The sequence below is a fragment of the Pristiophorus japonicus genome, chromosome 18 (assembly GCF_044704955.1).
Source record: "Pristiophorus japonicus isolate sPriJap1 chromosome 18, sPriJap1.hap1, whole genome shotgun sequence".
Classification (NCBI taxonomy): Eukaryota; Metazoa; Chordata; class Chondrichthyes; family Pristiophoridae; genus Pristiophorus; species Pristiophorus japonicus.
Window position 1 is genome coordinate 53,680,155 of NC_091994.1, and position 18,024 is coordinate 53,698,178.

The 18,024-nt window shown below is 41.9% G+C and overlaps 1 protein-coding gene across 1 annotated transcript in view; it reads left to right on the forward strand.

The window, feature by feature from the left end:
• Positions 1-18,024, forward strand: part of LOC139228732 (uncharacterized) — a 115,944-nt gene that overhangs the window by 95,572 nt on the left and 2,348 nt on the right. The window contains exons 13-16 of the mRNA XM_070860035.1: positions 382-520; positions 2,075-2,157; positions 7,943-8,063; positions 15,702-15,772. Coding sequence (XP_070716136.1) covers positions 382-520; positions 2,075-2,157; positions 7,943-8,063; positions 15,702-15,772 — 414 coding nt within the window. The remainder of the gene's footprint in view (positions 1-381; positions 521-2,074; positions 2,158-7,942; positions 8,064-15,701; positions 15,773-18,024) is intronic.

The following is an 18,024-nucleotide window of genomic DNA, read 5'->3' on the forward strand; positions in this document are numbered from 1 at the left end:
GTACTCTTCCCCTGTTCCTCCCACCCACCCACAATATCTCATAAAATCATATCACCGGAGTCACTGATGTACGGTGACTGTCAAATTCTGTCTTATTCCATAGGATTCAGGCATTTTTACCAATGTTTATGGGATCAAATTCTGGTGTTCCATCCATTTTTCTCATGAAAATTCTAAATCACTAGCCTTAGCATTGCACAGTTATTGCCATTTTAATCGGCTATTATTTTTAATCTGTTACTTTTAGGGTTAGGTTGATCCCCCTATTAATTTTAATTTACTCAAAAAGGGTTGAATGGGATTGTGTTTGTGGAACTGTTGCTTCTAGATATCGGATCCTGCCGTCAAGCCTGAAGTGTTGAATTTCTGTTTTACCACCAGAGATCGCGAGATATGGGAAGAGGAAGCCAGAGAGGTGCTGGAAAAGGACCTGGAGCGACTGCAGCTTGAAAGGATGTGCTCGGAAAGAGAGCAGGTGGACAGTGAGCTGCAGAATAGACGGAGGTTACTGTTAGAAGAGGTAAGGTGAAGGAACGGCAGAGCAGACGGAAATCTAAAAATGCCCGATAATTATAATTCTGTTAATCTGTCTTATCAATAGTCTGGGTCTCTCGATTTTTCTGCCCCTGTCTTGCAGCTCTTCTCAATTTTCTGCACATGGTTAGACTACTGTGAGAAGATGTTGGTGTTGTGGAGTTGTGATTTCCCCCATTCCACTTTTAGCATGTTTTATCCTTAATTGGCTGAGAGGTTGGGATAACCAACCAACTTTGATTTTGGGCTATTTTTGGTTTTATTGCTCTCTGGAGTTAGCCCAAACTTTCTCACAGTTTGGTTTATTGCTGTCGCAACGCAATCAGGTCACACGTCATTAATTTTTCTCATGCTTGCATGCAAAACTAGGCCTTCAAACTGGTTTTCTTTCAGTCAAGAGATAGATTTGCTGGTGTGTATCAAATTAACTGATCTTAATATTTAGCTCAATGGTAGCATTTCCACCCTCTCAGTCAGAAGGTGTCGGGTTCAAACCTCGTCCCAGTCAGTGGACTGAATTCTGAGTTTGCAGTGTCCGGTGAGTGAGTGGCCCCCCGCCCCCTCTTAACCATATGGTTTGTGGGAGCATTAAATCCTTCCATATATCGGCTGGTATAAAGATGGTTCCAGCTGTGGAAGGAGCATCCATGTCACAGACTGTTAATCAACCTGCGAATCCGTCCACTATTTCATACTAATTTTCAAGGGAAATGTGTGAAGATACAAAAACAACAGGGGGCATAGTCCCAGAATAAGGGGCCGCCCATTTAAAACTGAGATGAGGAGGAATTTCTTCTCTCCAAAGGTTGTAAAGCTATGGCATTCTCTGCTCCAGAGAGCTGTGGAGGCTGGGTCATTGAATATATTTAAGGCGGAGATAGACAGATTTTTGAGCGATAAAGGAGTGAAGGGTCAGGGGGAGTGGGCAGGGAAGTGGAACTGAGTCCAAGATCAGATCAGCTGTGATCTTATTGAATGGCAGAGCAGGCTCGAGGGGCCAAATGGCCAACTCCTGCTCCTATTTCTTATGTTCTTAAAAACAGAAACAACCAGTATGGTGATAGGATAAGCATAGTTGGTTCCTTTCCTGGGGTAAGGAAGGAAAAACGCATGTTACTGATAACGGGAAGTGTGAATGTTGGTGAGGACTGGTCACACTTAGCTGTGATGCATTCCCCGCACTTACTGTCTAGGTTTGTACATGAAGAATGACCACTTGAGCGAAGTACTGGAAGGCAGTATGTGCCTGTGGATGTATACCCCAGCATGGGTGGGGGAGATAACAAAGATACGTCCAGCTGAATTGTTTGGAATTATTGCCACTGTAGGATTAGTGTACAGAGGTTACCCCTTTGCAAGTACTGCTTGTGGGTTCACACACAGTCTCAATGTGATGGTTTGGGCAATTAGAAAAGTATTGAGTGCCAGCAGTGATTCTTAGATTGGTTATGGGTGGAACTCTAATCTCTGTTTAAAAACTGCAAACCTGACTCCGAGTTGGGTAAAAGCTATACTTTCAGAATGTGTTCCTTTTACACAGGAGAGAAAGGAAGAACAGGAGCAAACGTACCGAGCAAAGATGTGCTACGAAGAAACTGTGAAACGACCCTTTGCTGATGTCGGGTAAAGCAAACATTATTTTTGTTCCAGTTTTTAAGTAATGCGGACAGAAGGTGTCCAATTGAAAGCGAAAGTAAATGTAGGAGAATTTATAATGGGGAATAAGGAAATGGCAGAGACCGTAAATAAATACTTTGTATTTGCCTTTACGGAAGAAGACATAGAAAACATACAAAAAACAGTGGGGGACCAAGGGTTTAGTGAGAATGAGGAACTTAAAATAAATTAATATTAGTAAAGAAATAGTACTGGAGAATTTAATAGGACTAAAAGCCGCCAAAAACTAATGTGGTACCTTTGTTTAAAAAGGGAGACAGGGATAGACTGAGTAATTACAGCCCAGTCAGCTTAACCTCGGTGGTGGGGAAATTATTCGAAAAAATTCTGAGGGACAGGATAGATTTTCATTTAGAAAGACACGGATTAATCAAGGACAGTCAGCATGGATTTGTTCAGGGAAGCTCGTGTCTAACTAACTTGATTGAATTTTTTGAGGAGGACCGATGAGGATAGTGCATATGGTGCAGTGTATATGGATTTTAGCAAGGCTTTTGATAAGGTCCCACATGGCAGACTGGTCATGAAGGTAAAAGCCCATGGGATTCAGGGCAAAGTGACTAAATTAATCTGAAATTGGCTCAGAGGCAGGAAGCAAAGGGTAATGGTTTATGGGTGTTTTGTGACTGAAACAGTGTATCCAGTGGGTTTTCAAAGGGCTCAGTATTAGGTCCTTTGTTTTTTGCGTATGTATATATCAATGATTTAGACTTGAATGTATAATTAAGAAGTTTGCAGATGATACTAAAATTGACTGTGTGGTTGATGATGAAGAAAGCTGCAGACTGCAGGAAGATATCAATGAAAGGTCAGGTGGGCAGAACAGTGGCAAATGAAATTCAATCCGGACAAGTGTGAGGTAATGCATTTGGGGAGGGCTGACAAGGCAAGGGAATACACAATAAATGGGAGGACACTGAGAAGTGTAGAGGAACAGAAGGACCTTGGAGTGCACGTCCACAGATCCCTGAAGGTAGCAGGCCAGGTAGATAAGGTGGTTAAGAAGGCATACGGAATACTTGCCTTTATTAGCCGAGGCATAGAATACAAGAGCAGGGGGGGGTTTATGCTTGAACTGTATAAAACACTAGTTAGGCCACAGCTAGAGTACTGCGTGCAGTTCTGCTCACCACATTACAGGAAAGATGTGATGAGGATGTTGCCTGGACTAGAGAATCTTAGCTATGAGGATAGATTGGATAGGCTGGGTTTGTTTTCTTGGAACAGAGGAGGCTGAGGGGAGTCCTCATTGAGGTGTATAAAATTATGAGGGGCCAAGATATAGTGGTTAGGAAGGACCTGTTTCCCTTGGCAGAGAGGTCAATAACCAGGGGGCATAGATTTAAAGTAATTGGTAGGAGGTTTAGAGGGGATTTGAGGGGAAATTTCTTCACCCAGAGGGTGGTGGGCCTCTGGAACTCACTGCCTGAAAGGGTGGTAGAGACAGAAACCCTTATCACATTTAAAAAGTACTTGGATGTGCACTTGAAATGTCGTAACCTACAGGGCTGACCAAGAGCTGAAAAGTAGGATTAGACTGGTTAGCTCTTTGTCGGCCGGTGCAGACACGATGGGCCGAAATGGCCTCCTTCTGTGCTGTAAATCTGTATGAATCTATGAAATCCCCAGGACCTGATGGCCTCCATCCTAGGGTTTTAAAAGAGTTGGCGACAGATAGGAGAGTGTGCATTGGTTTTGATCTTCCAGAATTCCCTGGATTCTAGAGCAGTCCCTGCGAATTGGAAAATAACAAATGTAACCCCGCTATTCAAGAAAGAAGGGAGAGAAGTCTATAGATCTGACATCAATAGTACGGAAAATGCTAGAATCTACTATTAGGGACGTGGTAACAGGGCACTTAGAAAATCATTATATGATTGAGCAGCGTCAACACAGGTTTATGAAAGAGAAATCGTTTGACAAATCTGTTTTTTGAGGTTGTAACTAGCAGGGTGGATAAGGGGGAACCCGTGAATGTAGTATATTTGGATTTTCAAAACGCATTTGATAAGGTGCTACATAAGAGGTTATTGCACAGAACTAGGGCTCATGGGATTGGGGGTAATATTTTGGATTGAGGATTGGTTTACGGACAGAAAACAGAGTAGGAATAAACGGATCATTTTGAGGTTGGCTGGCTGAAACTAGGATACCACAAGAATCAGAGCTTGCGCCTCGGCTATTTACAATCTATATCAAAGACTTAGATGAAGAGACCGAGTAACGTTTGTTAGGTGGGAAAATAAGTTGTGAGGAGGTTAAGTGAGTGGGCAAGAAGGTAGCAGATGGAATATAATGTGGAGAAATGTGAAGTTATCCACTATGTTAGGAAAAGTGGAAAAGCAAAATATTTTTTAAATGGCGAGAGATGGGGAAATACTGCAATTCAGAGGGACCCGGATGTCCTTGTACGCGAAGCACAGAAAGTTAAACTGCAGGTACAGCAAGCAATTAAGAAAGCAAATGGTATGTTATCCTTTATTACAAAAGGATTGGAATAGAACAGTAAAGAAGTCTTACTGCACCTGGAGTACTGCGTACAGTTTTGGTCTTATTTAAGGGGGGGGATATACTTGCATTGGAGGCAGTTCAGGGAAGGTTCACTCAGTTGTTTCCTGAGATGAAGGGGTTGACTTATGAAGAAAGGTTGAGCAGGTTGGGCCTATACTCATTGGAGTTTAGAAGAATGAGAGGTGATCTTATTGAAACATATAAAATTCTCAGGAGGCTCGACAAGGTAGATGCAGAGAGGATGTTTTCACTCGTGGGGGAATCTAGAACTAGGGGGCATAGTTTAAGAATAAAAGGTAGCCCATTTAGAACTGAGATGAGGAGAAATTTCTTCTGAGGGTCGTAAATCTGTGGAATTCTCTGCCCCAGAGAGCTGTGGAGGCTGGGTCATTGAATATATTTACGGCGGAGATGGACAGATTTTTGAACAATATGGGAGTTATGGGGAGTGGGCAGGGAAGTGGAGCTGAGCCCAGGATCAGATTAGCCATGATCGTATTAAATAGCGGAGCATGCTCGAGGGGCCAATGGCCTACTCCTGCTCCTATTTCTTATGTCCTTAATGGTCACTTGTAGTTCAAAATGAGCATTCCATATTAATAATAACTCTCTGGGGGGGAAAAAATAATTTTAACCTTTCCTTCAATGCTTCTGAAGAAAGGACACGTATTAATATAACATTTTCATGTCTTCAGGACATCCCCCAAATGTTTCTTAGTCAATGAAATAGTTTTACATAAGAACATAAGAAATAGGAGCAGGAGTGGGCCATATGGCCCCTCGAGCCTGCTCCGCTATTCAATAAGATCATGGCTGATCATTGACCTCAACTCCACTCTCCCTTGATTGCCCTAAACTCCAAAAATCTATCTATCTCAGCTTTGAATATATTCAGAGACTCAGCTTCCACATCCCTCTGGGGCAGAGAATTCCAAAGATTCACAACCCTCTGAGTGGAGAAATTCCTCCTCGTCTCTCTTTTAAATGGTCTGCTCTTGACCCTGAGACTCTGCCCCCTAGTTCTAGACACTTCAGGCGGGGGAAACAACCTCTCAGCATCTGCTCTGTCAATCCCCTTCAGAATCTTGTATGTTTCAATGAGATCACCTCTCATTCTTCTAAACTCCAGAGAGTATCGGCCCATTCTACACAATCTCTCATCATAAGACAGCCCTCTCATCCCAGGAATCAATCTAGTGAACCTCTGTCTCACTGCTTCCAAGGCAAGTATATCCTTTCTTAAATAAGGAGACCAAAACTGTGCACAGTACTCCAGGCGTGGTCTCACCAAGGCCTTATACAATTGTAATAAGACTTTTGAAGTGCAGTCACTGTTATGTAGGCAAATCAGCAGCCACTAACAGCAATGAGATAAATTTCCAGATAATCTGTTTTGGTGGTGTTGGCGATGGGATCATTACTCTCCAGATCACTGGGAGAACTTCCTTGCTATTCTTTGAATAGTGCCATGAGATCATTTACATCCAGCTGAGAGGGCAGACTTGATTTAATGTCTTACTCAAAAGGCAGCATCTGACAGGGCTGCACTGAAGGAGTACTAATCCTGAATAATGCCTCCTACCTCATTCAGTGACCAGTGTAAGCAATCTTTCATTATTTACCATCTTAAATCCTATCATAGTTTTAAACGCTTCTATTCAATTCCCCACTTAAGTTTCTCTTATCCAGTGAATATATTCTTTCTTTGTGTCTCATTATAATTGTCCTACGATAACAACTTACATTTATAAAGTGCTTTTTAAATAAAAGGGTTTTTTCAGGTGAAAAGGCGGAATAGTTATAGGTAGGGAGTTCCTGAAGGCTCTTCAGCAATGGTGGGATGAAGGAAGGAATGATACACAAATGATTAGTGAGAGGCCCAAACATTGCAAGATGGGATGTAAGGCTGGAGGAGGTTGCTGATTTAGAAGATGGGATTTAGAAAATGGGATCTTAAATGTAATACTTTGGACGAGAGAGAGTCATCAACATTGGAAGTGGTGGAATGGTAAAGCGAGGACAAGGAGTGATGGGCAAGCATGACTTGGTGCAGGACAGGATATAGGCAGCTGAGTTTTGGACACGTTGAACAGTTTCTGGAGGGTGAAGGATGCTCGACCGGCAAGGAGAACATTGGAGAAATTGAGTCTACAGTTGACAAATGCATGGATAGAGGTTTCAGTAGCAAAATTGGGACTTCAATCTTCCTGATATTCAATTGGAGGAAATTTCAGTTCATCCATTGGTCGTCCGTTTGACAGCAGAGAACGGGTTGTCGGGTCGAGGGAAGTGGTGGAACTGTGTGCCATCCCAGTGAATCTACATTGCACTTTTCCGATGTCGCTAATATCCTTTCTATAACCATAAGCGGTCCCTCGAAACGAGGATGACTTGCTCCCACAGCAAAAAAGGATGAGTTCACAGGTGTTTCAATGAAGGACCCGAACTACATCCTGAAGGGTGGAAGATGCCTGTGCGTGGATTTTTTTAACGTGTGGTGACCGTTGCACACCAGCCACCACACGGGCTTGACGGAGCTAGGTCTTGGTCCAGTGGCAAGGGTTACACAAGACGACTGGAGACCAGCTCTGCTGCACGGACCTAGTGCGCACACATCGCAGTGTGGGCTGGCCCGTGCTGCCCCTGGCCCCGAACTCACGCCTCCCCTGGGCCCCGATCATGTCCCTCTACAGTCTCTTGCCACTCCTTCGCCCCGACCTCGCCGCTCCTGCTTTATCTGCCCGCGCTCCAATCACCGACCTGAACCTTGATGACACCACTCTTCGCTGCCATCGCCCTCCTGCACCAGCTCACGCTGCTCCCTGAAATGGTCTCCATGCTGCTGCCGGTCGCCACTCCTTTTATGGCCCCGACCTGCCTCTGGTGTTCTCACGCAGGTCGGGGCCTCCACGCTGCTTTCTATAATGGAGTGTTCAAACTGTTGCTTAACTGATTCATAGCATTGCCTTGCTTTATATTCATTCGTCCTATGTATTAAACCCAGAATCCCATTTGCTATGTTTACATCTTTTTCACCTGCTTTAGAATTCTGGGTATCTGTTTTTCCATTCCATTGAGAATTGTGGCATTCACAGACTATTTCCAATCTCTATTCTGTGTCCCAGAAATGGCTGAATGGGACTTGTATCTGTGGAATGGTTACTTGCTGATTTGAGTTCCTGATGTGAAGCTAGAAGCATTAACTTTCTTTTCCCATCAGAGTGCCTGGGGCATGGGAGCGAGAAGCCGGAGAATTGGGTCAAGTAAGATGGGAAAGGATACGCCTTGAAAGAGTGAAACTGGAACCAGAGGTGCAGGAGAGGCAACAATTCCTCTTTGCGGTAAGGAGAACCAGCAGAGCAATGGGGAATAATGACTCACATAGAACTTTGTTGCTTTACCTTTTTTATTAGTTAAATCTTGTGTGTATAGCTTTGGTTTGAATGTTATTTGGTTGAAACTTTACTGCGTTTATCAATGAATTCTGTCTTGCTTAGCTAAGTAAATATTATCTCCACTTTTGAGGCTAACCATAATGTATTCATCATGTCAAATGATCATGACTCTATAATGTAAGAAGGAAGAATAAGAATGTCTTACATAACATAACTAGTGGGGTGTCGCAGGGATCAGACCCCAACTATTTACAATCTATATTAATGAATTGGATGAAGGGACTGAGTGTAACGTAGCCAAGTTTGCTGATGATACAAAGATGGGAGGAAAAGCAATGTGTGAGGAGGACACACAAAATCTGCAAAAGGACATAGAAAGGCTAAGTGAGTGGGAAAAAATTTGGCAGATGGAGTATAATGTTGGAAAGTGTGAAGTCATGCACTTTGGCAGAAAAAAATCAAAGAGCAAGTTATTATTTAAATGGAGAAAGATTGCAAAGTGCCGCAGTACAGTGGGACCTGGGGGTACTTGTACATGAAACACAAAAGGTTAGTATGCAGGTACAGCAGGTGATCAGGAAGGCCAATGGAATCTTGGCCTTTATTGCAAAGGGGATGGAGTATAAAATCAGGGAAATCTTGCTGAAGCTATATAAGGTATTGGTGAGGCCACACCTGGAATACTGCGTGCAGTTTTGGTTTCCATATTTACGAAAGGATATACTTGCTTTGGAGGCAGTTCAGAGAAGGTTCACTAGGTTGATTCTAGAGATGAGGGGGTTGACTTATGAGGAAAGATTGAGTAGGTTGGGCCTCTACTCATTGGAATTCAGAAGAATGAAAGATGATCTTATCGAAACATATAAGATTATGAGGGGGCTTGACAAGATGGATGCAGAGAGGATGTTTCCACTGATAGAGATTAGACTAGAAGGCATTTAATACTGAGATGAGGAGAAATTTTTTCTGAGGGTTGTAAATCTGTGGAATTTTCTGCCTCAGAGAGCTGTGGAAGCTGGGACATTGAATAAATTTAAGACAGCAATAGGCAATTTCTTAAACGGTAAAGGAATAAGGGGTTATGGGGAGCGGGCAGGGAGTCCATGATCAGATCAGCCATGATCGTATTAAACGCTGGAGCAGGCTCGAGGGGCTGTTTGGCCTACTCCTGCTCCTATTTCTTATATTCTTATGCAATTTAATAAGATCATGGCTGATCTGATCATGGACTCAGCTCCACTTCCCCGCCCGCTCCCCATAACCCTTTATTCCCTTATCTCTCAAAAATCCTCCTATCTCCGCCTTAAATATATTAAAATGTCCCAGCCTCCACAGCTCTCTGGGGCAGAGAATTCCACAGATTTACAACCCTCTGAGAGAAGAAATTCTTCCTCATCTAAGTTTTAAATGGGTGGCCCCTTATTCTGAGACTATGCTCCCTAGTTCTAGTTTTCCCTATGAGTGGAAATATCCTTTTTGCATTTCATTTCTTTTAATTCTACTGCTGTTTGAATGTTTATCCGGAATGTTTTTTGTCACAGTAAGTATTGATTAGGAAGAGTTATAATAGGCTCTGCAGCATAATCCTTAGGATGAGACATTAAACCGAGGCCCCATCTGATTTCTCAGGTGGACGTAAAAGATTCCATGACACTATTCAAGAAGAGCAGAAGTGTTCTATTCCTCAACCAACATCACTTAAAAACAGAATTGTCATTGTCTCATTGCTGTTCGTGGGACCTTGCTGTACGCAAATTAGCTGCCATGTTTCCTATAATTACAACAGAGAAAGAGAGACATTAAGAGGAATGTAGGGCCATTAAAGACAGATGTAGGCAAGACTATAATCAACAATAAGGAAATGGTAGACTTGTTAAATGAATACTTAGTATGATTTCACAGTGGAGGAAGGGGACAAAATGCAAACAGTACAGAGGAACCTAAAAATAAGTTTATGGGAAAAACTTGATGGATTTAATAAAAGTATAAACAAAGTAATGGAGAAAATAATGGGACTGAAGATGGACAAATTTCAAGGACCTGATGGTTTCCACCCCTGGAGTATTAAACAAAATGGGCGAGGAAGTTGCAGATCTATTGCTCATTATTTCCAAAGCGCATTCGATTCGGGAATTGTATCTTTTGGATTGGCAATTTTCAAATTATTTGTATTATTTAAGGGAGGGAGGGAGAAATCGGGTGACTACAGACCCGTCCGTTTAAAATCAGTTGTGGGAAAGTTACTGGGATCTATCCATCAGAGACAGAGTGACTGAGCACTTGGACAAGTATCAGTTGATTTAAAAAGTGTCAACGTGGATTTGTGCATTGTCTATACGGACTTCCAGAAGCCATATAATAAGGTTCCAGAGATTATTAGCGGAAAAATTAAAGTGCCTGGTATTGGAAGGCACGGAGTGGTAATTGGTTAGTATGTAGGAGACAGAGAGTAGGGATGAATGTATTCTGATTGTTCCCCAGGGATCTGTCCTGGGCCTCAACTTTTCACCATAAATATCAATGATTTGGATGAAGGAATAGGATTGTATATCCAAGTTTGCAGATGACACTAAGTTAGGTTGTGTTGATGGAAGCAGGAAGTTACAAAGGGACACACAGACTGATTGAGTGGGCAAAACTACAGCAAATGGAATTCAATGTGAGGTCATCCACTTTGAATCTAAGAACAACAAATCGGAATACTTTCTTAATGGGGGAAGACTAAGAACTGTGAAGGATTTGAGGATTTGGGTGTCCATGTTCACAAATCATTACAAGCTAGTGCACAAGTTCAAAAAAAATACTCAAAGGCTAAATGGAATGTTGGCCGTTATCTCAAGGTGGTTCAAATGCAAAAATGAGGCAGTGATATTTCAGTTGTATAAACCCTCAGCCATGCTCCATCTGGAGTACTGCCTTCACCTTTGGGCACCAAACACAGGAAAGATATATCGGCCTTGGTGGGAGATTTACTGGAGTGATACCAGTGTTTAAATGGTTAGATTATGAGGACAGGTTTCATAAACTTGGTTTGTATTCCCTTGAGTTTAGAATGTTGAGGGGTGATCTAATTGGGATGTTTAAAATGTTAACAGGGTTTGATAGGGTAGATACAGAGAAATTCTTTCCTCTGGTGGGGGAATCCAGAACAAGGGGACATCATCATAAAATTGGAGCAAGGCCGTTCAGGGGTGATGCAAGAAAACACTTTTTCACACAAAGGGTAGTAGACCTCTGGATCTCTTTCCCTAAAAGGTTGTGGATGTTAGGTTATCAAGACTGACTAAGTATAATTGGATTTCCAAAAGGCATTCGATAAGATGCTACATAAAAGGTTGTGACACAAGTTAAGGGCTCATGGGGTATAGTATTAGCTTGGTTAGAGGATTTGTTAACTGACAGAGAATAAGCATAAACAGCTCATTTTCAGGTTGGTAGGCTGCAACTAGTGGGGTATCGCAAGAATCAGTGCTTGGGCCCCAGCTACTTACAATCTATAGTAATCATTTAGATGAAGGGATTGAGTGTAATGTATCCAAGTTTGCTGATGATACAAAGCTGAGTGGGACAATAAGCTTTGAGGACACAAAGAGCCTGCAAAGGGATATAGACAGGTTAAGTGAGTGGGCAGTAAGGTGGCACATGGAGCATAATGTGGGAAAATGTGAGCGAATTCACTTTGGTAGGAAGAATAGGAAAACAGAATATTTTTTAAATGGTGAGAAACTATTAAATGTTAATGTTCAGAGAGATTTAGATGTCCTCATACAGGAAACACAGAGTTAGCAGACAGGTACAGCAAGCAATGAGGAAGGCAAATGGTATGTTGGCCTTTATTGCAAGGGGGTTGGAGTACAAGAGTAGCTTGCCACAATTGTACAGGGCTATGGCGAGACCACACCTGGAGTACTGTGCACAGTTTTGGTCTCCTTATTTGAAGATATACTTGCCTTAGAGGCGGTGCACCAACTAGATTGATTTCTGGGATGAGAGGGTTGTCCTATGGGGAGAGATTGAGGAAATTGGGCTTATACTCTCGAGTTTAGGACCTTGAGAGGTGATCTCATTGAAACATATAAGATTCTGAGGGGAATTGACAGGGTATATGCGAAGAGGTTGTTTCCCCTGGCTGAAGAGTTTAAACCAAGGGGCATAAGTCTCAGGTTTGGATGCTTAACACTGAGAAGAGGAGGAATTTCTTCACTCAGAGGCTTGTGAATCGTTGGAATTCTCTACCTCAAAGGGCTGTGGGTGCTGAGTATATTCAAGGCTGACATAGACAGATTTTTGGACTCTAGGTGATTTAAGCGATATGGGGATCTAGCGGACAAGTGGAGTTGAGGTCGAAGATCGGCCATGATCTTAGTGACTGCCGGAGCAGGCTTGAGGGGCCGTCTGGCCTACTCCTGATCCTAATTCATAAGTTCTTATTAATAGTTTTGATTCCGTAATAGTATTAACCTCTGTTCATCTGTTATAGAGTCCTGTTCATCTGTTATAGAGTCTTGGTCATTGTGGGAGGTGGGGATACACAGTGCTCTCCCCATCCTGTTGTTGCCATGTTTCCATTCTTTTTCTTCCTCCTCCTCTTGGACTTACTGGTTCTGGGCAACGTTCTTTGCCTGACTGGTTGGACAGCTAATGTGCTTTCAGGCTTTTGTCAACTCCATTCTTAATTCAACCACCATGAGATGTACTGTTTTCTTTTCTTCCTCACCCTATTTGGAGCAGTGGAATGTCAGAAACCAGCTGTGATTAAGGCTTTTACTTTTTTTTAATATATATATATAATATACAGGTTGAACCTCCCTTATCCAGAACCTTCGGGACCTGCCCTGTTCTGGATAAGGGATTTTTCTGGACAAGAGGTGGCCACGTTAAATTACCGAGCATGGGGATATCAGGCTTGGGGCTGGGAGTGCAGCAGAGAGATCATGGAGTGGGGGGGGTGGGTCGATCGCGGGGTTAGGCCAGCGATTGCGGGAGTCGGCAGCGAGGAAGGACTTCAATTTGTTCCTGTCAGGGTTCAGCGCATGCGCCACCCGGTGGCCGGGAATGGTTCTGGACGAGGGGTGGTGCCGGATAAGGGAGTTCTGGATAATGGAGGTTCAACCTGTATATATGACAGTGATGCAAAGCAAGATGGAAACGGCTTTGAGCCAATCAGATAGATTTCAAATATGACTTGGGCTTTGATAGCAGATAAGAACATAAGAAATAAGAGCAGGAGTTGGTCATACAGCCCCTCCAACCAATCTGCTCCGCCATTCAGTAAGGTTATGGCTGAACTTTTACATCAACTCCACTTTCCCGCTCTATTCCTAAATTCGCTTAGTACCCAAAATCTATCGATCTCAGTTGTGAACTGAGTGACTGAGTATCCACAGTGTTCTGTGGCAGAGAATTCCAAAGATTCACAACCCTCTAAGTGAAGAAATTTCTCCTCATCTCAGTCCTATCCTGAGTCTAAGCCCCCTACTTTTAGACTTTCTGGCCAGAGGAAACAGTCTCTCAGCATCTATCCTATCAAGTCCTCTAAGAAAGTTATATGTTTTAGAGCGGTCACCTCTCATTCTTCTAAACTCCAGAGAATATAGAAAGAAAGATTTGGATTTATATAGCGCCTTTCACGACCACCGAACATCTCAAAACGCTTTACAGCCAATGGAATGTAGTTACTGTTGTAATGTAGGCATATTCTACTCAGTCTCTCCTCATAGGACAGTCCTCTCATCCCAAGAATCAATCTAGTAAAACTAAGGCAAGTATGATCTTCCTTAGGTAAGGAGACCAAAATGGTGCACTGTGCTCCATGTATGGTCTCACCAAAGCCCTATATAATTGCAGCAAAGCTTCCTTACTCTTGTATTGCAACCCCCTTGCAATAAAGGCTAATCTACCATTTGCATGTTAACTTTCTGTGACTCGTGAACAAGGACCCTAAATCCCTCTGAATCCCAACATTTACCAGTCTCACCTTTTAAAAAGAATTCTGTTTTTTCCATTCTTCCTACCAAAGTGCATAATTTCCACATTTTCCCATCTGCCACCTTCTTGCCCAATCACTTAACCGGTCTAATTTCCCTTTGCAGCCTCTATGACCTCGTCACAGCTTACTTTACAACCTAGCTTTGTATCGACAGCAAACTTGCACTCAGCCACCTCATGAAAGTCATTAATACAGATTGTAAATAGGTGAGGCCCAAGCACTGATCCTTGCGGCATTCCACTAGTTACACCCTGCCATCCTGAAAATGACCTGTCTATTCCTACTCTCTGTTTCCTGTCTGTTAACCAATCCATGCTAATATATGACCTCAATTCAATGAGCCCTAACCTTGTGCAAGATTGTGTGGCACCTTATCAAATGCCTTCTGAAAATCCAAATATACTACATCCACTGGTTCCCCCTTATCTACCCTGCTAGTTACACCTTCAAAAACTCTAATAGGTTACATTGAGTTACATTGGGTCTACAGCACAGAAACCGGCCATTCGGCATGTCGCTAGAACCATGCCAGTGTTTATGCTCCACACGAGCCTCCTCCCACCCCTCTTCAACTCACCCTGTCAGCATATCCTATTCCTTTCTCCCTCATGTGTTTATCTAGCTTTCCCTTAAGTGCACCCCTCTCTGGGAAAAGACATTTCTCCTGAATACCCCTTTGGATTTATTAGTGACTATAGAATCATAGAATAGTACAGTACAAAGAGAGGCCATTCGGCCCATCGAATCTGCACCGGCTCGTTCGAAGATTTGTCAACCACGATTTCCCTTTCATAAAAACGTGTTGACTCTGCCTAATCATAGTGATTTTCGAAGTTCCCTGTTAATAATAGATTTTAGCAGTTTCCTTACTATTGATGTCAGGTTGGTTGAGGCAGAGGAGAGCCAGTGACAAATAGAGACAAAATCGATGATAAATGAAAGGGCGGCAAGAGAACAGAAATCTTATAACTGCTTGTTTTTATTTAGTTATCTTTATATATTTTATAGTAATAACCAATCTAGATATTTCAGTATTATTGAAAAGGTTGATTTGAGTGTTTGGGGGGGGGGGGGAGGGAGAATGAGGTGGGCTGTTGAAAGGAACTCCTTTGATGTCACAGTTGACATATCAAATGAGCAGTGTGGATTTGAGCCATCTATACAAGGAAGATCCGCAGGTTTGATTTCTGGTCTGTGTTGAGTTAACAGACTTCATGGGTGGTGAAGTGAAAACCAGGGATGGCCTCAGCCCCTAGGATATAGAAGAGCTCCAGCGACTGCAGCTGGGGTGTGCTTGTCTGCACATTCTGGCAAGAACAAGTTTAGGCTTAGTTTTGACGGCCCTCATTGTGGAATAGCTCTCTGACTCACCATTATACACAAAGAATATTATAGACTTGGGTGAAATACTGGAGTTGGTCACAATGTTATTCTTCAGTGAAGTACAAAAAGAGCAGCAGTGATTTGACTGATAGTGAAGAGTGACATTCAAATCTCACCTACAACTGAGCCTTGCTCCTAGCTTGGAAATTAGATGAATTTTTATGACAAATATATGTTTGTTTATAACAACCTGGTGTGCTCTTTCTACACAGGAGATGGATAAAGAACGGGAGCTGCTCCGTAAGATGGATTATGAACAGACTCTGAAAATACCCGATATTGGGTAAAGACATCATTGTGTGTCTCTACTTTGCAAGTCATGAAGGAGAGAGTATGGAGGGATTTGAAAAGGATGAGAATTTTGCCAAACACAGGTTCCCTTCCATAGGGATGCTAAAGTAAAGGAGCCAAGAGCCCCACTGTAGGATCCCACCCCACTACTGCCAAATCCCAATATCCCCGATTGTACCAAAGTGCAAGGCTGCTCCCAAGTTCAGTTAATCCCCTCTCCTCTCTGCAGAAAATAATAAATATCTCATATCCACCTCCAAACAGTACATCTTGTGTGTATTCTTAGCTCTAAAAATTACATATAAATTAAAGATCACTCGTTAATGATTTTCACAAAATATTTAGAAGATATCCCTACAGTACCTGGAAAAAAAATCACAGAATACCATTTAATAAAAAGGGATTAGATTTATTCAGATCTGCCATTATTGTTGACAGTACATTGTTTAAGAACAATAGGCTATGTAGTGGACAACAGCAGGACTGTTGACTTAGTGACTCAAGTTCCATTTTTGTTAAATTATACTCTAGGATTTATTCTACTGGTACTTTGGGAATTGGATCCCACAACTGTCCATTCTTCTGTTAAACTTTGAGCGGCCACCTAGTGTTCCACACACCTTCAGACGCAGCTTGGTTAGAGAGCAGCTGATAATTGAACCAGCATGTGCAGACATAATTCAGTCTTTATGTTAAAGTGATTAAGCCCTTTTTTAATATGCAATTTTATATTTATCTGACATTATTGTGGAGCAGGAATGTGGAATTTGGTAGTGCACTGGGGTGATGGAATATGATGTTTGGTCACTGGTGTATTTCTGGTGTCTATATCAGCACTTAGGGAGGTGGGGAGCATGGGCCTGGCAGCATGGAACATGTACTGGAGTGCATGTTCCACTGCTTTGTAATTTTCTTCAGGGATTTTGTAAACATTAAATTTGGTGTTTTGTGATTTGGCTTCAGGAAGTATATCTCTGAGCCAGCCCCCTCTCTCTTTGTAAGTGTGTGTCTGTTTCCCATACCCCATCTCTGACTGCCTCTCTTTCTCTGTGACTATTTCTTTAGCTATTTTTTCTCTCTCTCTCACCTTTCCTTTTCTCTCTCTCTCGTTAGAATATTTACATTTTCTAACACTCAACAAAATACATGATTATTAAAGGCTTCTAAATTCAATTTATTTCTTTAAAAAAAAATAACTTAAATTAGGTGGAAGAAAGACAGTGTTGTGTGTATGCCTCTTGCCTTAATGCACTTTTTTAAATTTATGGAATATAAAGATAAAACAGGTGTTTAATTGGTTGTTTAATTCTCTTTCAAACACATGCTGTTTTAAAAAAAAAAGGACATTCAATATATATTTTACCTGAACAAAGATGTTTAAATTTGTCCTCTAGCTTTTCTTGAAATAATTTGGAAAAGACCCAAATGGATTTTGTAGAGAAGAGAAAGAAGCAGTCTGTTATCTAACTAGTTTAAATGCTGCAGATTCAACCTGGAAAATTGTGCACACCTCAGACTGCAGGACCTGCCTCCAGCGAACTTACTGCTCTAGGCAAAAAATATTAAGACCAAGTCAATGTTTTTGGGAGAAGCTGTGAAATAATATGTTAAAATATTTTCTTTGTAATCTTATTTAGAATTTTCAATTACTCCGAAAAAAATGGTGGATAAAAATGTTTATTAAAGCATTTTGAATAATTTGATTCTTCAAGAAACTGTGATCGTGAAAGATTTATATATGATTTCCCTTGTATAAAATGTCTATATATAGGAGATTTTTATTATAAATGTTGACGTAACTTACAGGATGTAATGTTTGCGGACAGGAAATTTGTCATGTGCACGATTATATATATTCTACAAGAAAGAGATAGGTGTGTGTTTTTTATGTGTATATATGTACAACATAGATAGATACGTCTATGTATATATAAAAAATCTTGTGTGTATAGCATTCATTTCCTGTAAGTGTTCACACTTCCTGAAACTATCTGCATTGCTGTGCTGCCTGTGCCTCATGCTTAAACTTTATTATTCTTACCTCTGATTCCTCCTAATTCTATCTCCATGTTATGTGGTTCTGTTCTATTAGTTATACTTAGCTTAGATTGTGTCACCCCAGTTCTGTCCCCAAGTGAGATGGCTATTCTCCACAGAGTTTAGCCGGTAGTGGCAGGGAATACAGCTTTTATTGGTACAAGACTGGGGTCTCGAGGCTGGTTCAGGACGGCAGCAGCAAGAAAT